General features: G+C 39.6%; 1 protein-coding gene across 1 annotated transcript; it reads right to left on the minus strand.

Annotated features, from left to right (window-relative positions):
- Positions 1-2,159: 2,159 nt before the first annotated feature.
- Positions 2,160-25,395, minus strand: PSMA5 (proteasome 20S subunit alpha 5). The gene is made up of 9 exons (XM_046645603.1): positions 25,239-25,395; positions 21,105-21,171; positions 14,705-14,831; positions 12,147-12,214; positions 11,082-11,189; positions 10,899-10,957; positions 10,267-10,369; positions 8,840-8,926; positions 2,160-2,400 (listed from the first exon to the last, which is right to left on the minus strand). The coding sequence occupies exons 1-9, from the start codon at positions 25,265-25,267 to the stop codon at positions 2,323-2,325; spliced, it is 726 nt and encodes a 241-aa protein (XP_046501559.1). The 5' UTR covers positions 25,268-25,395; the 3' UTR covers positions 2,160-2,322.

Raw genomic sequence — 25,395 nt, forward strand, 5'->3', positions numbered from 1 at the left:
GGGTGACACAAAGATGAATGGTCTATTGTCTTACTGTCTGAAAGGAAAAAAGTCAACTCAACAGTGCCATCTCCTGGAGAAATTCCTAAATACACGTTTTAACTATTAAATTGTTGCAATTATCTGTACTTTCATTTTTTAATATATTGCTTTTAGTTCTCATTATACGCTTACAGAATATATATTTCCTTCCTCAAACTGTATCAGCTGCTGAGTACCTTGGTACCATGGTACTTGGCATAAGGCACTGAGAAAATGTTTGAATAAAATGTTTTTAGTTTTTCTCTAATGACACAGGCACTAAATACAAAAGTTGCACTGTCAGTGTGCTTACTGACACATAAGATCTTACCTTACTTGCAAGACTAAAGTATGTAAATTTATCTTATTACTAAAAACCATACTTTTCTCCAAGATAAATTTTATACCAGAAAGATGAATAGAAAGCAGTTACATTCACAAAGCCATTGCTTTTCCTAGTAAGATCATTTGATTCTATTTAAGTTAGACACAAGAAGAAACCTTGCAGAGTTTTAAGATTCTACAGAGAACCAAAGTTCTCTTTCAAGAATGCTCTAATTCTATTCTTTCAAGAATTCTAAAATTAGAATTATAGAGGGTATGAAATTTACTGTTTCACCAGTTGTAGTCTAAGGTACAAATACACTGCCCAGGCAGTGGGAGGGAAAACAGTGTAAGCTGAAGCTAAGAGCTATTCCTCAGTATTTTTCCCCCTACATAATGCACATAAGACACTACTCCACCTCTCCCCAAAGCAGCATGTTTTTCCATTTCTGCATTAACCAACACTGAGTTAAAGGGAATATTGTTTATGGTCTAATTCCCCCCACTAGAAGCTTCATGGGAGCAGACCCTATCTAGTACTTTTACAGCTCTATCCCCAATGCCTAATACATTACTTGGCATATAGTAGGTAGGCACTCAATAAATTTAAATTTGAATAAATAGTTGAGATAGGATTTGATAAAAGATGAACATGAAACTAATCCCATGATCACCATGCTATATTTAATAAGAGGGTTAAAATCACTAGAACAGTCTCCAAAACACTGGTGACAACAGACTCTAGTTCCCTACTTTCCTGACGTGTACGTCTAGGGCAAAATTCTTTTCTTCCAAATGTTTCCTGTCATTGCAGTTTCCAAATATATAGAAGCACAATTTGTTTTTTGCTGGGAACACAGTATGAATTTAATATGAATTCGGCCTACTCAAATAATCAGAATTTATTTTGACATCGAAGAGTACAACTCCCTCCAAGCGTTAATGGGGATAAGACACAATCAATTCTGCATTATCCACATATGGATTAGCCATGTTGTGGATAATGCAAGTACATTCTCAATGAGATTTCCCTATTACTCAGTAAGTCTCTAGGCTTCAAGGGACCTGGCATTGCAAAATTATGAGTTGATGATCTAAAACCAGAAAATCTGAGTTCAAGTCCCAACAGCTTAATTTTCTGTGTCCATGGTCACACAGCCTTAGATTCTTCATCTGTTAAGTATAACAATATCTACTTCATATGGCCATTTTTGAGGCTCCAAAAGATTGATAATCTCAATCAGTTATATGATGGTAGCTCTAATATAGTACATTCCAAGGTCTAACATAAACTATTTCTGAATATACCATTCTCTTACTGATTTGTAATTGATCGCCAGCGAGGCTAAGATCATGAATTCTTTTATAGTCCTTAACTTCATAAAAAAAGAAAATCTCTTTCCAAATTGTCTACTTACAACACAAGAACTGATACAACATTGTAGCTGGCTTATTCTAACCCATCAGTGTTTTGGGGAGGACCTCAAAACATGTTCTTTTAATTGTCAGTCAGTAGCCTCTCCTTTGTATAAGGAAAGCAGCAAAAATACCTATTTACTCAAGAGAAACTATAGGACTGAAATGGGTTTATAGTGGCATTAATATCTTATGAACCACTGGGAGGAGCTGGGCTAGCTTGAGTTCATTTGCCAACACGAAGGGATTCATGAACAGCTGATTCTGTTGCAGAGAGCTACTACAACAATTTAGAATAGAAACTCTGACAGGACAGGGATATTCATACCAATATCCTTTTTGCCCCCTAACATAAGCATTTCAAACAAAAGACTGCATTAGAATAGTCCATTAACAAATATTTTAAAATTTTCTTTATTTCAGAACTGCCTTTATGTACAGACATCATAAAAAAATGCACATACACTGGAGATTTTCCAACGAACAGGAGCTGGAAAGAAACGTTAAGGGCAATCAGGAGAACTGAAATTGTCCCAGAGAAGTTCTGAGGATCACGCTTTCTTAAATGTCCTTGATAACCTCTTCAAGTTCTTCCTTTGTGAACATGTGGAAATTCTGGCCAGGCTGCACTGTGGCTAGCTGGAAAGAAAACAGAGAAGGGTTAATGAGCTGGGCTGGTCACCCTGCTGAAAGTCCCAGCATGGTCACAGGCTGTGTTGGTGATGCAGCTGTTCACTAGGAACTAAGGGATCTGCTGTCCCAGGGATATCCGTCCCAGCAGCAGGGTCCTAAAATAGCTCTCTGACTCCAAAATAAAAATTCTTATTGACCAAATTTTCTATTTTAAGGTTAACCCACCACATAATAGTTAACCAATGCCTGGTATCACTGTCACTTCTTAAAGTTACTTCAACAAGAATCACAAAAGCAGCAGCAAACCACATGGGGTCAGTACTTTTTTCTGTTAAAGATTCCTTTTGGAAAAACATATTTACACACTTGCAAGTTGAGCTTGTGGTGACCTTGGGTTACTTGGCCACTCTGTGCCTCAATTTCCATTGGTGCCTAGATCATTATAAAAAGCATCAAATAACTGTTAACTATTAGTATTAGGTATTATTTTCTCTAAAATTGTCCCTATCACAACTTAACAACAAAAAGGTTTGTTTTGTTTTTTAAAAGGACAGGCCATGAAAAGATTCCATTAACATCGACAATAGGAAATCAGCTCTTTTTCTCCCCCTGATAAAAACGGCTGCCCTTTATTTGGCACTAGTAATGCCCTGAGCAGCACCAGGGTCTTCACTTGTTTTATTTACCAGGGAAATGCTCACGTGCACCACCTCCTAGGACCGTGCATGATCGTTCTAGTGATGGTGCTGCCTGAATTGGAGTCCACAATAACCACACGTCCCGGTTTTTGTCTCTGTTCAGGCTGATGTAGGGGTGGCCTAGATCCCCCCGCTGCTGTCACATGCTATCACTTGGCTCTCCACTCATGGGTTGCTCTGCTATCAAATCAGTGGCGAAGTTTTCATTCACCTCTTTCTGATGCCCTACAAACCGAATCCTCTTGTCGTCTCCATCATCATAAACCTGGCCAGTGTGCGTAACCTTCTCCCCAGTCGGTGAGGTCCACACCCTGAAGTGCCTGGCACCCCGGGTGGGCTCGGCGCCGCCCCTCTGCTCCAGCCCAGCAGCCGAGGAAGGTCACGCCGCTGCTACCTTGAAAATCAGTTTTGACTGAAGATATTAGTAATAACTAGCAGCCCAGATCAAATTTAACTAAAACTGCCACATTTTCCATCATCTGCTGACAACACAGTCCAACATTTTTGAGCAATATTGAGGAATAGGTGCCACTTCACATTTGCCTAAAAAGCTTTTGTGTTTAATCTGTTTTAAATGTAATGATACTGTAATGATATTTTCTTTTTTTAAAACTTTTAAACATACTAGGGCATTTTTTGACTAATATTCATCACTGGTATTTAATATAATTTGAAAACTGCCAGAATTGGCATAATCCAGTTATATGATGGTTATTATTCTCTGCTTCATCTACAGGGAAAATTTATAAAAAGACTACTGCACATCTTAAAACACCTGAATATGTTTTGGCAACAGACTAAAAAAGGTTCTCTCAAAGCCTGCGGTCTCCACTGGATTCATCCATCTAATTACATGAGATGTCAGAAGAGTCCCAAATACATTTGCAAAATATGTTAAACAGTCTACTCATGTCCATATAGCCCATGAGTTCTATTCCAAGGAAATTAAAATGTATAAATGTTATTACTGCTTCTCTTAAGGACATGAGGACAAAAAAACATAAAGTCAGTAAGAGTGAGGGCCTACAGAATTTTTTGTCAAGTCACTCACAGCTCACAGGCTGGTGCTCCAAACCATTACAGGGGATTAAAAAACAGAAACTAGGCAAACTCTGAATAGAACAGTCGTATGAAACCAGGCTGCAAATCATTACTCATAGGACTTGAACCAAGTACTGCCTTCAGGGAGGTACTTATCATTAGATGAGTAAAAAGAACCCCTTCCATTTACATGATGATAAATTTATTTACATGAATATGAAAGATATTTTTCTATTTCTCTCACTTTACTTTCAAAAACCTGTGAGGCAGGTAAAACAGGTATTGTTTTTCATTCATTCGATCAATAATTACTAAGCATCTGTGTACTAGTTACAATTGCACTAGGCACTAAGGATCCAAAGATAAAGAAGTCTCTTATTTACAGGGTGCTAAATGCCAAATGATTTCAATGTCAAGTAAGTGCTATAAGAAAGCTAAGCATATGTAGGGTAGAAGCACAAAGCAGCGATCTAGGGAAAGTTCAGGAAGGCTTCAAGCAAACTTTGAGTTGTCTTAAAGCATAAAGGGTCAGTTGAGGAACAAAAGGGCAGACTGAATGTGCAAATGCATAAAGGCATGAAACAAGATGATGTATCTGCAAAACTGAATGTAATTCTGAATGGCTAGGGCAGAGGTTGCATATGGGATGAGATAAAATGGAGAGAAAGTAGGAGGTCAGAGCTCACAGAGAGAAAGTATATTGAAGTGGTTAAAAGTACAGGACACAAACTTAGATCCGAGTTCAAATCTTGACTTCACCATTTACCAATTCTGTTATTTTGGGCAAGATCCTATCCTCTCAAAGCCTCAGTTTCGGGGCCAGCCTGGTGGCACAGTGGTTAAGTTCCCGCACTCTGCTTCAGCAGCCTGGGGTTCACTGGTTCAGATCCCACGCACGGATCTGCACCACTCATCAAGCCATGCTGAGGTGGTATCCCACATACAAAATGAAGGAAGACTAGCACAGTTGTTAGCTCAGGGCCAATCTTCCTCACCAAAAAAAAAAAAAGGGAAATACCTATCTCATAGGGTTGTTGTGAGGATTAAGATAAATAAATGCATGTAAAATGCTTAGCAAGGTGCCTAACAGATTAAATACATGATTTGAGAAGTAGTGAATTATTGTGCCATGAAAAGAAGTTTGGAATTTATCTAGTGGACAGTAGGAGTCAGATTTTTTTAAGTGGAGAACAATCAAAATTAGATATGCAATTCAGAAAATCCACCTGAGTAGCACAATGGGGAGAAAATGGAATGAAATGGAGGAGGGCAAGGCTAGAAGCAGGAAGACTAGTTAGGAAACCTCTGAAGACATACAAGGCAGGAGAAAAATGAGAAAGGCGGCACTGGAAGTAGGGATGGAGAGGGGGCACTGATATGAGACTTATTTATACGGGGGCAAAGACACAGTTCAGTGAAGGGAAAGGGAAGTCAAAGTCTTCTAGATTTCTGCTGTGAATGACAGGCACACTGGTGGTATCATCCAGAGGCATTAGAAATATGGGAAGAGGAAATGGTTTTCAGGAAAGATAATGAGTTTAGTTTTAGAATTGTCAGAAATTGAGGTGTCTGCTTCAGAAAGGTCAAATAAAAGGTCTAAAAAGTGACCTTTTTAGTGTCTAAAATCTGACAAACAGGAATTATCTTAGCAAGGAGCAGTCTCAGGGAAATAATAAGAACAGAAACAAATGGTAGTGACAGAGGAATAAGTGAGAAGTGAGGCAGTGAAGACAACGCATACATAGAATCCGTTTGGAAGAGACCTAGCAATAACGGTTAAAAAATAGGCCTGGGATGGAACAGCATGCAGCAATAAAATGTTAACAGACTACTGACACACAAAACATGGATGAATCTCAAAATCATTATGCTGAGTGAAAGAAGTTAGACACAAAAGAGTACGCATTGTATGATCCACTGATATGAAATTCTAGAACACGCAAAATGAATCTATAGTGACAAAAAGCAGATCAGTGGGAAGAAGTGACTAAAAAGAGGTCTGAGGGAACTGTTAGGGATGATGGGGATGTTCTAAATCTTGATTGTGGTGGCAGATACAGGGGTTATACGTTTGTCAAAATTCTGTGAACTGTATACTTAAAATAGGTGCATTTTACAGCATTTACATTATACCTCGACAAAGTTGATTTTTTTAAAAAAGCAGCATAGTAGGTAGAAGGAAGGGTTAACAAAAGTGGGTTTTAAAGATGCAATTTGGAAATTTTTACTTTTTGAGGGGAAGCAGCTGTAGAGAAGGAGAGGCTGGTGATCCAAGGGACAACCGATGGAGCAGGGACCTAAAGATGCAGTGGCTAGAGCAGTGGCTCCCAAATGCCTGACCTTAGACTGACCATCAGAATCACCCAAGGAGATTTCAAAATCACAGATTTCTGGGCCTCATTTCCAAAGACTGATGGACAGCCAGGAAACCATGAGTCAGAGCACTGGTGGAGTAAACAGTCTTGGACAAGTGGAAGTGCCCCTTTTTAATGTGAAGAAAAAAGTCAGGGATTAATACAGTGAATGAGAGAGCATGGATGAGACATACCTTATGCTCTTTTCAAAGCAACATTGTAGTTGCATTGACATTGACCTAAAAACTACTTTTGCAGTTTCAGTTGAACCAAGCAGGCCTTAGAACCTTTACTGTGAAATCAACAGAACTACATGTGAATTACTCCAGGGTGGCAGGAAGAGAGTCTTAGCAGAAATGCCAAGATCCTATCTCATTCAGTACCAAAGAAAACAAAGTACCAGAAAGGAACTGGAAAAAGCCCTCCCAACGGTCAAGATGGGAGTACCACTGCATTTGTTGTACCTCATCTCAGAGACTGGCAAGAAGGGGAAGTATTTTCGAACCTTTGCTAAGAAGGTGAAAAAACAACATATTTATGAAGTAAGTTTTTCCATTTGCATTCCAAATCCCCTTTCTCCCCATTATTGCTCAAAAAGCAAGCTAACCCACCCCCCCATCCCCTAGCCCGCCCCGGCCCCATCCTCTCTCCAACTTTTTTTTTGAGGAAGATTAGCCCTGAGCTAACTACTGCCAATCCTCTTTCTGCTGAGGAAGACCGGCCCTGAGCTAACATCCATGCCCATCTTCCTCTACTTTATACGTGGGATGCCTACTACAGCATGGCTTTTGCCAAGCGGTGTCATGTGCACACCCGGGATCCGAACTGGTGAAACCCAGGCCGCTGAGAAGCAGAACGTGAGAACTTAACCACTGCGCCACCAGGCAGGCCCCACCAACTCTTCTCAGACCTTCCCCCCTTTAGGCCAGCTTCTTGATCTGTCGTCCAATTTTGCCCCTTTCACAGCAGCCTATGGGACCTGGCTCTATTGGTGAGACATTTACCAATAACACTCTCCATTCTTGTGCCCTTTACGAGTCAATCCTTCACCAGAGATTAACCCAAACATACATTTTCCTAACTATGCTGAGTACAGCTGACAAATATCCTTGTAGGTGCTGATTGGTTTAACTATTGATTTGTGATTATAGCCTCAGTTGCCTTTTAAAAAAAATTTAATTGAAATATAATATACATACATACTATGCCTCCAAGGGTAAAACTATCCCGACTTTTTACAATTTGTTTTGTGATTCTGGCCTCTGCTAGTATTTTAATGTGGCCCAGCAATCCTGTCACTCACTCGTGTCATTTCCCTATCCATAATGACTTCTCCAAATATTTCCCATTCTCCTGAATTTCACTGTTGCATTCACCTACCCTCAGCACATGATCTAACAATCACTGGGGAAATAAAGGACCTTTCTCCCAATGCACCTCCAAACCTACCTTACGTTTACTCATCATTAACTCCTTTTCTCCTATCTACTCTTAGCATCCTATATAAGGGCACAGAGGATCTGGTCCATGCCACTCCAGTGTCATCTCTTGCCATCTCCCTATCTTACCTACATCTCACACCCTGGCATTCAAACAAAACCCTCAAAGTTCCCTTTTATGCATTATATTATTTTACATCTTTAAGCCTTTGCACATGGCTGTTCTCTCTTCCTGGAATACTCTTCTCTTCCTTTCTCCAGACGTCATCTCTTCCAGTAAGCTTTCCTAATGCCCCAGTATAAGTTACATGTTTTTATGATAATCCATTCTTATTGGTATTATAGAAGTATCACCCCAAGCTGTTACTATCTGCATGTCTTCTACACTACTTGAATGGGAATAGGATTTTCTGTGTCTATATCCCTGGCGTCTGGCATATAATAGGTATTCAATATAATGCTGAATAAATTCTATCTACTTTTTGAAACCAACTCCTTCATTTGTACCATGTCTTCCCTCTTCTAGAACTTTTCTATCACTATCTAACCTCTGCTTCTATTTCTTTTAATGTTTCTTTATCCACTAGTTTCTTCTGAGTCTATAACAATATTTTCAAGTCTTTCACCATCCTTAAAAAGACAAAAATCCTTTTCTTTAAATGCTGCCTTCTGCTGACACTAATCAGTTCTTGAGAAAGCAGCACACTCTTGTTTTGTCCACTTCATCACCTCCCTTTCACTCTTTAACTCATCGAATTCTAGCTTCTGCCATTACCACTTAACTAAAGTTGTTTATTCAAAGGATATCATAACTTAAGAACTGGTCATACAAAAATGTGGTTATCTCAATCTATTCAATCTTCAGCAATGGGAGCTAGGATATCTGAATAAAAAGCAATAAAACAGAAAATACCTCTATGTTAGTTGCATTCAGCTTCTCCTCCATTACTTGTTTGAGGATGATGAGTGAAGACTTGATGGCTTCTTTCAGTGTCATAGACTTGAAACAAAGGGGGTAAGAAGAGTAGCCATTAATTGTACATAATCCCTCCTTCCTTCAAAGTTTCCCCTTTAGCTCCCTGAGGAAATGATTTAGCAAATATTAAAAAATCAAACATCTTAATAAGTACAGCATATTACAAGTATCTCCAGAATTCAAGTAAATGGTAAATAAGTAGAATATATTTCTTCAGGAAAAAAAAATCTTATTTTGAACCAGAACAAAGTCACCAACTTTCACATGGTAAGTGATCTTTGAAGAAGTGAAAAGGGCTCCACTTCTCTACTTATCTTCTTTTAATTTAGAAGCAAAATAATATTGTGATATTATCCTATGAATGGTGATATCCCATGAATAATTCCCAAATGATTTAAGAAGGTAGCCCAATGGTTTAGAAAATTTATTCTTTTTTTCCCATTGTGTACCTAATTTCCCCCACACATAAAATAAATACTATTAGGGGCTGATGTGAGCAGGCCTCCCTGAATGAACCACTTGAATGGTAAGTATGGCAGCCTTCAACCACAACAATGAGTTACCCAACACCAAGTCTTCCTATCCCACAAATATAAAAAAGGCCAAATGCCCTCCTGCTTCAAGAGCCAGACTAGGAAGCATATTCTGTTAAGTCAATCTGTGAGGATAAAGGATAAACAAATTGTGGTACATCTATACCATGGTATACCACTCAGCAATAAAAAGGAACTATTGATATGTACAAAAACAGGAATGGCTCTCAAAAGCATAATGTTGAACAAAAAAAGGCAGGTGAAAAAATACAAACTTATGATTCCATTTATAAAAAGTATAAGAACAAGGCCTGGCCCCATGGCCAAGTGGTTAAATTTCTGCATGCTCTGCTTTGGCAGCCTAGGGGTTCGCAGGTTTGGATCCTGAGCACAGATCTGCTCTACTCACCAGCTGTGAGTGGTGGCATGCTGTGGCAGTGACCCACATACAAAAAAATAGAGGAGGATTGGTGCAGATGTTAGCTCAGGGCTAATATTCCTCAAGCAAAAAATGAGGAAAACTGGCAATGGATGTTAGCTCAAGGAGAATCTTCCTCAGAAAAAAAAAAAAAAAAGCACAAGAACAGACAAAACTAATCCATAATGGTGAACATGGTTGTGAGGGAGGAAGAGAGATTGGAGAGAAGACAAGCATTTCTAGGGGGGTGATGGAAATGTTCTATATCTTTTTTTAGATGTGTAGTTACAACGGTGTATACAATTGTCAAAACTCATAGAACTGAACTTTTAAGGTCTGTACATTTTATTGTATGTAAGTTATATCTTGATTTTAAAAATAATAAAATAAAAGTTGTGAGAATGCTTAATTACCTTGTGGTAAACTTCTTGCAAGGAGCTCTGGGCACCCTCTGAAGCAGAGCCAATTGCTCGAGCATCACACTGTACAAAGGTTCCAGATGGGTCCATATGAAACCTGCAACCCCCCCAAAAGAGGATTAAAATGCTTAAGTGGTGGCATTTTATGTAACAAATATCTCACTAAAAAATATAAATGCTTAGCCCAGCCAGGAAACTCCACTGAAATACTGAGGCACAAATCCAAAAGATGTTCTATACTGGAGAAACCAGATCTTCTAAAGCGTTTAAGAAAACTAAGTATAGTATAGTATATATAAATAGGGCACTTGTGTATGCCTATCTAAATAATATTTGAGGATAGGGATCAAACCAACATTCCAAAGCAAAGCTCTAAAACACATACCGACTATAGTAACAAAGTTACTTCTAATTCTTTCCAGAATTAGCACTAGTTCCAATAAGGGACTACTTCATAGAGTCCCCAAATTTGTCTTCGTATAAACAGCAGAGAATCAAGAACTTTAGAGTTAGAAGCCCTTCGTTTTTCTACAACTCTACAATAATTTTCTCAGTCGATTTAAACTATGAGTCCTCATCCCAAATTAAAAGAACTTTCCCAAGGAAGCAGGAAAAATGGTTCTTACAGCTGGGGTCCTTTCTCATCAACGCCTCCAAATAACAGTGCTACTCCAAAAGGACGAGACTGGAACCAGAAAACAAGAGGTATGAAGATAAATGGCTATGAAGTAGGGGGCGAGAGGGGCTGGGAAAGGCATGTTCAGAGGACAAATGTTCTAAGTCTCACAGAACAGCAAGACCACACTCACCATGGCACCTGGATCTGCATCTTCTTCTCCAAACTGCAGAGCCAGATTGGACACAGCCTGGGTTACACTCTCCACTGTCATTGTCTCATTATAGGTGAACCAATGGTTCTAGAAGAAGAGCAAAGCAAGGTCTACCTTTCAAATAAGAAGGGCATTAAAGCAGCCCACCATCTCCCTACACACAGCCCTTTGAACTGCGGTTAGAAACTGAAGGGTCAAGCTCCAGTGTGTACTCCTTAACACTAAACTCGAACGCTTGGGACTACATGAGAGGAAGAGAAACAGCTCTGGAAATAAACTTATCAAAAGGACTCTCAGCAATGATGGACAAGAGGATTACTCCCTTGAAAAACAGAGTTAACCTCTCAAAGCACCAAGTTTAGTCTTTTCACAAAGTGAATGCTAATAGCTGAATATCACCTTCCCTCAAAGACCCCATATTATCATTCTGCTGGTGTTTAACATGACTTATTCTTACATAAGTACTGATAGCAAACTTGCAAATAAGTGTAAAAAAATTTTTACCAATCAGATATTTTTTCTTATTAGTCTACTCTCCAGGCAGCAGGTGCTTGGTTAAAAAAAAATCAATATTCTCAACCAGTATTTGTCACCGGGTACATACCATTACTCACCGCAGGAGAGCTGTTATTTGCAAGCCTAGCAGCAAAGGCAGTTGAGGGGAAGTGGGAGGGCGGCGAGGGGCTGGAGGGGAGGTGGGGAGGGGCAGGTGTCCTTTAGCTATGTCTACCTCCTGCTACGGTGCTCTCACAGAAAGTCAATTAGGGAAAAGAATGCAGTACGATGCTCACTTTATATAAGGCAAATCAAAAATAAGCAAGAGACTGTTAGCACTATTTACCAGGGCTTCCTTAAAGCTGCAACAGTTGGATGGGTAGAATCTAAGCCTCAGAAAGTTTTAACTAGGGATTCTAACCGAAATCACTCCCAAGAGCTACATCTGATATTAACACAGAGGCCTGCTATACAGCCCAGGCAGCTGTATCATCACTAAACAAGGAACCCAAGCATCATGGTAAAAAGAAGAGATGATGCTAATTTTACCTGTGTCTCCACTCTGGCTTTATCAATTAAAGTCTTAGCATCAGCAATTAGCCCACTCATGGCACAACCTGCAATGTAAAAGCAACAGTGACCCAGTGGCCAAATCCTTGTATAACTCTTTCATCTACTCAGGAAATACCGAAATATTGGAGTGGAACCATGGCAGCCATTCAGCAATCCCATAGCAATATACCCAAGAGATTAGATGGGAAATTTTATCTGAACTGAACACAGGTATAATTACATTACAAACAAATAAAAAACCATCCACAATGACACAGAACTCCAGCTATTAAGATAGAAGACAGAGAAGAACCGCCAATCAAACATGAATTTCCACATACGACATCCTTAGGCATCCCTTTAGCCCTTTTTGTAGACCATGATGCACTTTCACACTAAGCAAACACTAACACCCCAACAGGAGAAATGAGGAAAAAATAACCATTTCACCATGAGCTATGGTGGAAGAACCTAGAATAAAATCAAAAGCCTTTTTACCTCTCTGATCAAACACAAACCAATTAGTTATATTAGAGAAAGTTTGCTTGATGGTCCAAGATGCCAAGGTTATGGCTATTACTTTATATGCCATGACTCAAACCTGAATCTCAAGCCTAGGTCTTGCTCCTACGAAGCAAAATGTCTCCCTTAATATATCTACTTGGATATAACACAGACTCCAATCAAGTTACTTCCCTTCCAGACTCCCTCTTCCTCCTTGATCCTCACAACCAATCGGATTCCAAATTCTATCAAACTTTATCTGATTACTCTGTCTGGCATTAGTCCTTACCTCTCCATTCTCTGGCCACTGCCTTGGTTAAAGCTCTCATCATCTCTTTACTTGGATTAAAAAAAACTTTCTTACCTGGTCTCCCCACCTCCAGTCTCAGCCCCCTTCACTCTACCTTTAACACTGTCATCAGAAAGTTCTTTCTAAAATCCCAATCTGATCATATTACCTCAATGCTTAAAACCTTCCCCATCAATGCAAAAGACTAAGGTCAAGTTCTTTAGCATGGTAAAAAGGACTTCCACTGTCTGATCCCACACTCGTTTCTTGCCACAGTCCACCTCCCAGTCATACCAAACTGCTCATGCATTTTATATTTTATATTTGATACCACCAAGGCTTTGCTCGTTTCTATTTTCTCTGACTAGAATTCTCTCCTCTGCTGCATCCAGACACTTGTTCACTTGGTAAACACTTCCTTATCTTTTAGAATTCAACTTGGCTCAAGCATCATCTTTATGGAATTCTTTTCTGAAAGTCCCACTACCACTGGCCCCAGGCAAAACTAATTATTTCCTCCTTTGTACTCCTACTGAGCATATTCTACAGCCTTCTCAATACCTACATCACTTAATTGTATTTACTTATTTACATGTCCACTTCCACGATTAGACTGTATGCTCCTGGAAGACAAGGACTATGTCTCATTCTTCTCTGTATCCCAGGTGACTAGCACAATGTCTGCACATAGTAGGTTCTCAATTTGTTGAATGGAGTGACACTGACCTATCTCCAAGAGACAGGTGACTTAGGATAAAATACACACAGTGTTCTATTTAGTATTTTAAGAAATACTAAATCTCAGCTTCTGTATCTATAGAAGAGATAATGTCAAGCAACCAGAGTCATCATGGCATTTGGTTCTGATGCCTTCAAGCAATTAATTTTATTACCAATGTTTCATTAATTGATGACTAGATAGGTTAAAAAAATTGGGACAGCCAACTAAAATGCCATGCTACAAATAAGTAGAACTACTAACCCTGTAATGCTACAATGATTCCAGAAGCTAAGGCAGGGGAATTATAACAATGACCAATAAAATGCTGGTGTTGGGGGGAGATAGGCAGTAAAAAGATAAATCTGAAAACAGAGGAAGAGGACTGATCTGGTCAAAGTCTATTCTTTTTCTTTCTTTTTTTTGTGGGGGGTGAAGATTGTCCCTGAGCTAACTTCTGTGCCAATCTACTCCATTTTGTATGTGGATGCCACCACAGCATGGCTTGATGAGTGGTGTGTAGGTCTGCACCCAGAATCTGAACCCATGAACCCCAGGCCACCGAAGCAGAGAACCCAACCGCTACACTACCAGGCAGGCCCTTATTATTCTTATACTCTCTTAACTGTAATTCACTCTAAAGATCTTTAAGAGTTCCTCTTTTCTTAGTGGACACCTCTAGCTTCCCACACAATCCTCTGCGTCACCAGGAACCTCTGCTTCTGGTGGCCTCCTACCAGGGCGAATGTTATGCATCAAGGAAGACCCAGCCATCACAGGGAGCTGGCCTATGATTCAACCTTTACATATGCCACCAACCATCACATTTGCCAAGTCTAAATTTAAGGGAGAAAGGGACTTCTGGGAGTAGGTGAGTCCTACAACTACTTCCTACTCCTACGTTATGCACACTGGCCTACTGCCTGGAAAACGACAGCTAACAGGGATAAGACGACATTCATCTAATGAACCTCCCTTGGAACATCAAAGAAGACTAATTAACCCAGGCCAGATCCAACAGAACAGCTTTTCCCTACTCCTTACCTATGTGAGCATCAATCTCTACAATTTTCTCAATGCTGCTGGGCTCCATGAGTGGGGAGGTAATTCTCTTCTCCACAGCTAGGCACACACCCTCTGATGTCTGGATCCCAATGGCTGTAGAACCAAGCTGAAGAGAAACATGTAATGGTTACCATGTACAGGTCAAAGAACAGTCTCACACACTCACCAGGAATCTCTCTCTATATCTTCACAAGATAGAAGCTTCAATCAGCCATATCTAGTATGCAGAGAGAATAAGGAACACCCTGATAAGTGATCTACTGTTCCTGTCAATGGCAAGAGCACTGATTTCTAGAATTTTGTGCTTATAAAAGGGATGTTCAATAAGGTCTTGAAAACATCTGGAAAATGATCAACTCTAATGCCAACATTTTGGAGAGGGGCAGATTCTAAAGTTCTAAATACAGTAGGCTAGAAAGTAGTGAAACTCTAATGTTTTTTCTGGACCTGGTACCTCTGCTATCTTGATCTGTCCCCAAAGGGAATATTCCTCAAGTCTACATGACCTCTAGAAAAGTAATTTACTTAAAAAAAAAAAAAAAGGAAAGAAAGAAAAATAAACACCACCACCAACAAAAAATATTGACTTCATTTTTCAAGGTCACTAGCAGTCCACAGTATAGCTCAATTTCATCTCTCCATCTCCATGCCACCATCCCAGTCATCCACCCCTCTATGTCTCAGTTTCCTTATCTGCAAATTGGGGATGATAATAATAATAACAAAACCTACATCAAGAAGCATAAATGCACTAATACATAAAATGCTTAAAATGATACCTAGCACATAGTAAATGAGAACTAAATGTTATTCTTATTATATAGCTAGATTACTTCAATAGCCTCCTACTTAGTCTCCCCATCTTTAATCTCTCTCTTCCAATGTGTCTTTCACGTTATGGCCTGACTGATCAAAATCCCTCAGGTATAGCCTAACCCATTTTCTCAGGCCATCTTATTCCCTACCCTTGCACCTCTGCTCATGCTGTCTCCCCTGGAATACATTCTTCTCGCTGCTTATCCAAATCCCACCCATTATTCATAAAGCCTTTCATTACTATATGTGTTCCCTCCTCTGAACTACCATTATAGTTAGCTAGTTAGTTCTACAAAACAATGACTGCCAGCGGGAGCATCAGACTCTTGGAGCCCCTTATTACAAAAGATTCCAAAGAATTCCATGAATCGTCATGTGTAACACGCTTAATATGTCTGCAGGCTGAATGATCATGTCTCAGACACATATGTATTATTTTTCAATTTTTGACTTTATTAAGTGTTACTAAATGTATATACTAGTTTTTCATTGTATATTTTCTTAATCAATGGATACATGAATAACTACAGGAGATGAACTGTCAAAGAATTTTATGTAAAAAAACGAGTACTCATACTTCTAAGTAAAGGTGTAGACTAAACATATACATTAGCCCTACTTCTTTCCCAAGCCTAGTAATATGAGATTAAGGGGTTTAAGGGGCAAGGGGACATACATACACTAGGACAAAAAGAATGGGCAAAGACACACCAATAAAATTTCGAAGAAAGAAGACGGGTTTATGATAATTTACTTGGCAGACCTGAGAAATCCAAATCTTAAACCAGTAGTAAAGAAAGTCAAGAAACAACCTGATTTATATCATAGGATGCCAAAAAGGAAATGGTCGCAACAAAGACCTCAGGAAATAGCAACAGAAGAGGCTAAAAACTGCAAGATTAGTTCAATGTCTCCTTTAGAAACAGATTTCCAGATCCCCTCCCCTAGGCTGTAAAGCTCACTAACAGCCCCCACCCACACTCCTGCAGAAGACTCGGTGAAGGTAAAACAGAATCTTTGGATTGTGGACACCAAGCACAGTCAAAGGCAGGAGTACTAAAGTGAAAACAGGAGGATTAACTAAAAATTGACAAACTTAATGTTAAGAATCCCAGCCTTCTTTCCTCACTCAGTTCTCAGAAGCCAGCAGCCAGAAACACCCTCCAGGCATGAAATGAGAAGAGGTAGCTGTCTCTAGAGCAGTGGTGTCAAACTTTTTAAACAAAATCTACATTAAGATACATATTTTGGGCTGACCCGGTGGTATACTCATTAAGTTTGTGCGCTTCACTTCGGCAGCCTGGGGTCCACAGGTTCAGATCCTGGGTGTAGACCTACACCCTGCTCATTAAGCCAGGGTGTGGCAGTATCCCACATACAAAATAGAGGAAGATTGGCACAGATGTTAGCTCAACAACAATCTTCCTTAAGCAAAAAGAGGAAGATTGGAAATAGATGTTAGCTAGGGGGCCAATCTTCCTCACCAAAAAAAAACCCAAAAAAACAAAAACAAAACACAAAGAAAAATAAAGGAATAGATTTTATATCATAATCAAAACATACAAATAAATAAAAATAACAGAAATAAAGTTTCATTGAAAAAAAAGCAAACCTGCATCAATACTATGGGCAAGGCATTCTGATTATCTACTGTTCTACTCCACTTAAAAAAGAAATGCTCCCAAGCCAGCCCTGATGGCTTAGTAGTTAAAGTTTGGCACACTCTGCTTCAGCAGCCTGGGTTCAGTTCCTGGGTGTGGAACCACACCACTCATCTGTCAGTAGTCATGCTGTGGCAGTGGCTCACACAGAAGAACTAGGAGGACCTACAACTAGAATATACAACTGGGGCTTTAGGGAGGGAAAGAGGGAAAGAGAGAAAGAGAGAAAGAGAGAGAGAGAGAGAGAGAGAGCGCGCGCAAGAGCGAGCAGACGCGCGTGTGAGAAAAAGAGGAAGACTGGCAACAGTTGTTAGCTCAGGGTGAATCTCCCCCTCTCCCCCTGCAAAAAAGAAAGAAATGTTCCCATAATCCACTAAAATTGATTTCAATGCCCACTAATAGGACAAGAATTGCAGTTTGAAAAACATAGTTCTAAAGAATCTAGTTTCAGAAAGAAAAAATCTAAAGAAAAAAATTTTTTAAATCCTTGAAGAAAAAGAAGATATTTCATCCATACAACAAGAACAGGATACCAGTACGAGAAAGGAAAAAAACAGAATAGCTTGGAAATAAAAAATACTTTCTTATGAAACTACTGGAGAATGAGTTCTACCAAACTGAAGGAATACATCAAAAAAGAAAATGACATGGGATCTAACACAAGAGGGAGTTAAAGGGAATCCCTAGGATAATATTGACAGAAGATCTTAAGTGTACAACTGTGCAGTAGGCCCCAGAGGACAACTAGTCCAGACTGGAGCAGGACAGAGGGCTCAAAGACTTCTTAAAGAATCTTTAATAGGATATTTAATGTGCCTGGATGTTTTGAGATGATATACATAACCTGGAGAGACTCTGGGGATGCATTATTGACATGTACATACTAAATTAAGCAGTTTTTTTTTTTTTTAAAAATTGGCACCTGAGCTAACAACCGTTGCCAATCTTCTTTTTTTTTTTCCTGTTTTTTCTCCCCAAATCCCCCCAGTACATAGTTGCATATTTTTCACTCGTGGGTCCTTCTAGTTGTAGCATGTGGGACGCCGCCTCAGCATGGCCTGATGAGTGGTGCCATGTCTGTGCCCAGGATCCGAACCAGTGAAACCCTGGGCTGCCAAAGTGGAGTGTGTGAACTTAACCACTCGGCCATGGGGTCAGCCTCGCAAATTTTTTTTAAAAAGAGGGTTATTAACTCCCAGGAAAATAATAACAGAATATGGCTCAGTTGTGAATGGCATTTACACAGTTATACTAACATAAATGTTGACTAATGATCTAACAAAATTATGAAATATATGAGATAAATTGAGAGAGTGGCCCTACCCCCACCCCAGTAGGCAATATTGCGTGTGTGTTGTGTGTGTCTGTCATTGGGGGCAGAAATCTTCATCCTCCAAAATGAGAAATCTGTGGATAAGACCTAAACAAAAACATTATGTTTGTGTTGCTAAAGACAAAGGGGGCAGGCCTCAGGGATTGCTGTTTTCGTTACAAGGTCTATAAAACTATTTTACCTTATGACTCTAAAAACACATGCAAGTATGCCTTAAAAATAAAATAAAAAACAGAAACTATAGCTAGAGAATTTAATTTGGCACTTAGTTGTTCTCTAATTGTGTTATGTATAGCGTGCTGATCCTGAATCTCCAACTGAACAGAACAGGAATACATACCTACTTTTCAAAATTTATCTAGCAGTACTGTTCTCACCTGGGAGCCATTTTACCCCATAGGGGACATTTGGCAAAGTCTGGAGACATTTTTGGTTGTCACAACTGGAAGAGTGAGTGCTACTGGCATGAAATGGGGAGAGGCTAGAGAGGCTGCTAAACATTTCACAATGCACAGGACAGTCCCCCACAACAAAGAGTTATCCGGTCCAAAATGTCAATAGTTCCTAGATACTATAATTACTTTGTGGAGGAAATTCTCTCATAACATGAAAATAAATTCTCAGCCCATTCAATTTGGCCTCCAACTTAAAAAACTTCCTAAGCTTCCACTCCAAAAAAGGGTCAATATTTTTGAGACCGGCTTTTGAAAAATTTATCAAAATCAGGATAATTTTCTTTTGTACACTTGCATTTACCCCCAGATATTTCAATATAACAATTCTGCCTAAACTCCACTCCCCTGCTCCTTGGTGGGACTAGGGAGAGGGAGAAGGAAAGAGAGGGAACATCTGAAGTGACTCCATGTAGTATCTCTTTAATATAGATCACTAGCAGAGCAGCCAATGTCCGGATGCTCAGTATAATACAATAATTTTGACACTGTCACAGATTTTCACTCCTTCTCCCAAGAAACCTACTCTAAAGGCATTTTCCCCCCACCTCTGCTGTCTATAACTCACCCATGCAATCTGCACAGTACCTCCAAGTGATAATTTCTACTTGTCAGCCATTTTAAGTCATTTCTCCAGCTCCTTTCATACTGCTAAATCCTTATAGTTATCAAATTGCTTTCTCACTGGCTACTCATAAGTTACCAACACAACAACCAGGTTGTTTAAATGCCAAAGAGCCGGAATTTTCAGAGAGATTAAGTCACACCCATTAAGAACCACATCACTATATCCCAGCCCAACCTACGGCTACAGAGATCAGATACCATCTCATTATTTCCAAGCAATCTGGAAATTACTACTGGTAAGGGGCTTTAAAGGAGAACCCAAAAAACTGAGGATTACTCTTGGTTTGCACATCTGAGAACTGTTGTCTAAGCTAAGGCTCAAAATAAGTGCCACAGCTTGGAATTGTGGTAGTCCTGTGCTTCTTAATAAGATATGGTTTCAATATAGGGCAAAGCTGATCAGAAATAGAAATAGGCACTTGTAGCTGACCCATCATCTTCTCTCCCCCTATCTATCACAAAGCTTCCACCTTTACTTCTATGTCTTCAACTATTCAGAATCTCTTTTGCCCTTTTCCAGATTCTCATACAACTACTTTCCCCAATACACTCTTTCTAGAAGAGGTAACTTACAGGGAAACACAAAAGCTTTCTTCAATTATGTGAGGAATTGTCTTATGGAAGAGGTTTAAATATCCTGTGTGGCTCAAGGGCAAAACCAGGGCCAACTGAAGGAAACTTTAGGAAACCAGATTTTGATTCAATATAAGGATAAATTTCTAAACCATTACGAACTGTTTTCAAACAGAATGAGGTATCTGATGAGAAAATTCTGTCACTAGAACTATACAAATAGAGGCTGTTTGAGGACATAGAAGTGACTGAAGCACAGAGTGACGGGCCAGACTAGACACGTGATTCTCAAACCCTGCTAGACATTAGACTCACTGGGAGAGTCCTTAAAAATTCTGATGCCTGGACCTTATCCTAGACAACCTAAACCAGAATTTACATTATCCATAATCCAACAAACATAGATCCCACATGATAACTAACTCTAAGCTTAGATAACTTACTTTCTAACTACTAACTTTTCAGTACTGGTTTGAACTATTCGATTTTGTTACTAGACTACAGGACACGTCTCTTATTCAATCCTGAAAGTGTCTAGTACAAATTCACAACTTTACCAACAAGAATACAGGTGATTAGTTAAATGATTTGTTCAAAATATTTCCCAGGTGCTAACTCTGAACTTCTATACCCCTCTCTTCATAGCCAAGAAGATTATAAACACAAACATGTCCCCTCAACCCCACTGAAAAGAAGCTACTTGCATAATTATGACGCAGCTATCTGTTCAAAAAGTTTTAAAATAGATGTTAGGAATGGGATTGAACTTGTTATTAACATGGTTAACAGTGATTGGTTGAAGGTAGATAAAGAACATTTTCTAAAGGAATAGCTAAAACACATTTACTCCAAATGTTCTGCAAGCAAAGCATTAAGTTGCTATGAAATTTGAAAAACTATGCCTCTTGATACTATACCTTGATAGCCTCAATGGCATATTCCACTTGAAATAATCTTCCTTCAGGAGAAAAAGTATTCACACCCCTATAATTTAGAAAAAAAAAAGGTGGTATATTTGTCAGAAAAAATAAATGTAGAGACACTAAACTCAAGTTCCTTGACATCTAGCTCAGATGGCTACAAGATTTGCGTGTTGTCATTATTCTCCTTTACCCACAACAATCTGTTGCTATTTTTTTATACATTAACAGCTTTTCAAGGGAATGGAACCTATGTATAGAACACTTCTGCCTTACTCTCAGAAAGTCTTCAAACTGACCAAATGAGCACAGGTGACTTTCTGCCTCAATCCCAAATCAATGTGGAATTCTTTTGGTAAATTCATGTCCCCAAACTATCAGGCAATTCCCAAGAAAATGTACATTTATCTTTATCCTCTTCTCATTATGCACATTTGATGTTAATATCTTACTTTTTACTAAAAGTCAATCACAAGTACATTTCTCTATTTGTATGAATTAGTATTGTTATCTTAATACACTGAGATCTGTGCAATCCCTAAAGCCTAACCTGCTTCATTCACTCAATATATAATTAAACCAATTACATGCCAGACTACTTTTCTCTCTAAAACACTTCCCTACCTCTCCTTGCTCCAATCTGATGGAAATTCCTATGGAGAAGAGGCATCAATCATGGACTTAGCTATCAAAGCTTTCAGCACACAATGGACACTTTAAATATACTTGAACAAATGAATGAAAATAGTTACAATCCTTGGTTTACAGAGTCTGAATTTTACAACACGTAACATGATATACAGTACAGTTTTCAAATTCATCAAAAAATTTTTTCAAAAGAAATTTTCTATGTATCTCTCAAATATAAAACAGATAGTAAAACAAGTTGACATTTACTGCATATCTACTATATGTCTGGCACTGTTATAAACCTTTAAATGAGTTAACTCACTTAATCCTCAAAACAATTCTATGAAGTAGTATTCTAAGGTAGATAGTATTTTACAGATGAGGAAGTTGAAGCACAAAGAGGTTAAGAAATTTGCCCAAAGTCACTCAGCATGTTAGAGGCAGAACTGGAATAAGAATTTAGGCAATCTGACTACCAAGACTAAGCTTTCCACTATTCCACTATACTGCCTCTGGGAATTGTTCTGGTTAAGTCAAGGGTCAAAGGAGAATCCCGCCATCCCAGGCTCCCATCTGAGGTAAAATCCCTGAGGTCATATAAAAGGAAGTTTAGGATTCGAAAGAAGTTTTTAAAAATCACTGACAGAAAAGTCTGAGCATAGAAGACCTGGGATAAAGTCCTAGTTCTGCCACTTACTAGCTTTAATTCCCTCAAATAAAACAAAGAAACAAACAAAAAAATCCTATTCTGCCTCTATGACAAGACAATTAATACTGAATTGCATAGAGTATGGAAGACCTTTGTAAATATATTATTTTCACCCTAATTAAGGAACTTCACCCTAGTGAGGTATCACTACATCCTCCCTAATATGTGCTCTGCTCTTGGCCCTCTTCTCAAACTCTACTGTTTCCTTGGGTTATTTCATTTATGCCAAGCACCAGCTACTTCCAAATTTCTATTACCAATTAGACCAAGTCCCTGATTAATAAAAGCCTCCTGAGCATTCCCTCTTGGATATCCCATTAGCACCGATCACTCAACATTTTCCAATCTGAAATACCTCTTTAAATCCAGCCACCCTTGAAAAATCAGCTCCATCTCCTGCCATTCCAAAGTCATTTTTTATATTAAGACATCTCTAATCTTCCAGTTCCCTAAGCTAGAAAGCTCTGAATGATCCAATTCATTCCTCCCCATCTTCTCCCATATTAACCATATGCCAAGTCATATCAATTCATAGCAATTCCTCCTCCACAGTAACTCAACACTCTCTTCCTTCCATTCTCAATGCCCTCATTACCTTTCACCTAACTATTGTAATAGCCTTCTAACAGGCATTGACTTGCTCTTTCCTCTAATCCAGTCACTTAATCTCTATAAAACACAATTAGGATTATGTAACTTCTTAAAACAAAAATTAATGGCACACAGTTGCCTACAGAATAAGACCCAAACTCCTTAATCTCATATTAAAAACCATCTAATACCTAGTGCTATCATGTCTTAGCCCGTATCTCCGGTTATTCCCATACATGTATCATATGTGCCAGACTGGAATTTTCCCAAATATGCACTGTGCTTTCCCACTGCCCTTCGTTTGTTCATCTTATATTTTCTGCCTCAAAACTATTGACACTCACTGTCCATATTTATTAAAACCTTTCTCAAGACTCAGTTTAAGCATCAGCTCCTTTGTGAAGTTTTCCATGATCCCTTAATATTGAACGCAATCTCTCATCAAAACTCCCATTGTATTGATTTGAATTTCTTTAATGACACGAATACATTTCTGACTCATACTATAGCTACTTTTGTAAACAGTTCTTTAAAAGACAGTCTCTCAGGGGCCAGCTCCGTGGCCGAGTGGTTAAGTTCGCGCGCTCCGCTGCGGTGGCCCAGGGTTGGGATCCTGGGCGCGGACATGACACCGCTTGTCAGGCTACGTTGAGGCGGCGTCCCACATCCCACAACTAGAAGGACCTGCAACTAAGATATACAACTGTGTACGGGGCGGGGGTTGGGGAGATAAAGCAGGAAAAAAAAAAAAAAGATTGACAACAGTTGTTAGCCCAGGTGCCAATCTTTAAAAAGAAAAAAAAAATAAAATAAAAGACAGTCTCTCATATGAAAGCAAGGATCTTGATTTTATTCAATGCTGTATGACCAGCAACTAGCAGTGTCTTGTACACAGCAAGCATTCAAGTACATCAGTTAAGTGAATAAAAAAGGCCTATATTTTAGGCGTTCTTGGGAAGACAGAAAAATAACAGAAAGCAGTCAAGAAAGATGTGAAATAAATGGTCACAAAATCTTAATAAAGGCTTTCTGATAAGGATACAATTTCCATCATACACATCCTAACTCAAAATTATATCACCCAAAGATCATTTTCTTCAGTGCTCTGGAAGCTAAATATTGATTAACAAAGTCATTTTATAGAACAGTAGGAAAAGATGTCAGTTTTAAAACTTCACGTACATCTTTTATGAGTCAGTAAAAGGCTAAAAAAAGTGGTAGTTCCAGGTGACAAAACTTTTGACAGAATCAACGTATACCTGACAAGAAATGCAGCTTCTCAAACCACTTAGTACAAAGAAAATATCTGCCTTTCCTGGCTTTAAAAAACCTAAAAGCTATGTGAAAACTTAATTGATCAAAACGGAAACTGAAAGTAAAATTGTCTACAGCATGAATAGGTGCAATTTAATATTACTTAACATTTCCTAGGCCTGAAAGATTTGTTTTTCAAACGATCTCACAACCTTGATTTCGCAAACAGATTTGGCCTTCAAAAGACACCCAAATTAACTTAAACTCTTCAAAAAGTCAGAAGCCTAGGTGTAGTGGAATCAGCGTATTGAGAAAACTCTTGAAAACCACTCTAAATTCCAGTTCCTATAACATCAGATTCCAGACATTATATCTGGGCATGGCTGAGACTGCCTTCGCGCTGCTGCAGAAACCATTCATCCCAGCACGCCCTACCACAGCTCAGTCAAAGGAAAGCCTGCTCTATTCCCACCACTAAGAAATGAAAAACGAGGTTATTCGCCTAGAAGGAAAGGGGAGCTGAAACTACCAAACCCATTAAATAATCTCTAGTTGCTTTTTCTTCCAGGCACACGTCTACGTTTTTTTAAAAGGTAGTCCTACTCAGCACGAAAAGATGAACGGGGAAGCGGGTGACCCCTCGCCTTCCCCGGGTTAAAGGTCAGAGTCCCGGCTCCTCAGCCTTAGTTCCCAAGCACAAAGCGGAGGTTTTCGCTTCCGCACCGAGCGAGGACCCAGCAGTGACTCAGCGGTAGCACAAGCGCGGCCGCTGGGCGCAAGTCTAGCTTGGGGAATCACAGCTGGCGGCTGGGGAAGGCAGGGCATCCCCAGGCCGGGCCACACTCAGGTTCCCGGGGCGCCCCGTGACACGGCAGAACCCAGGCCGAGGCCCGGCCCCGGGCCTGCCCACCCACAACCCCGAACCCATGTCCCCCCGCCGCACGGACCTGTCGTACTCAGACCGGGTGAGGAACATGGCGAGAGCAGGAGAAGGCGGCAGCGGCTCCGCGGGGCTTCTCAGGGCCAACACGAGCGTAGCAGCACCCAACTCACCCACACCGCCACAGAACCGGAGCCCTGTTCCCAACTGCGCCTGCGCCCGTG

The sequence above is a fragment of the Equus quagga genome, chromosome 18 (assembly GCF_021613505.1).
Source record: "Equus quagga isolate Etosha38 chromosome 18, UCLA_HA_Equagga_1.0, whole genome shotgun sequence".
In the NCBI taxonomy this organism is placed as follows: domain Eukaryota; kingdom Metazoa; phylum Chordata; class Mammalia; order Perissodactyla; family Equidae; genus Equus; species Equus quagga.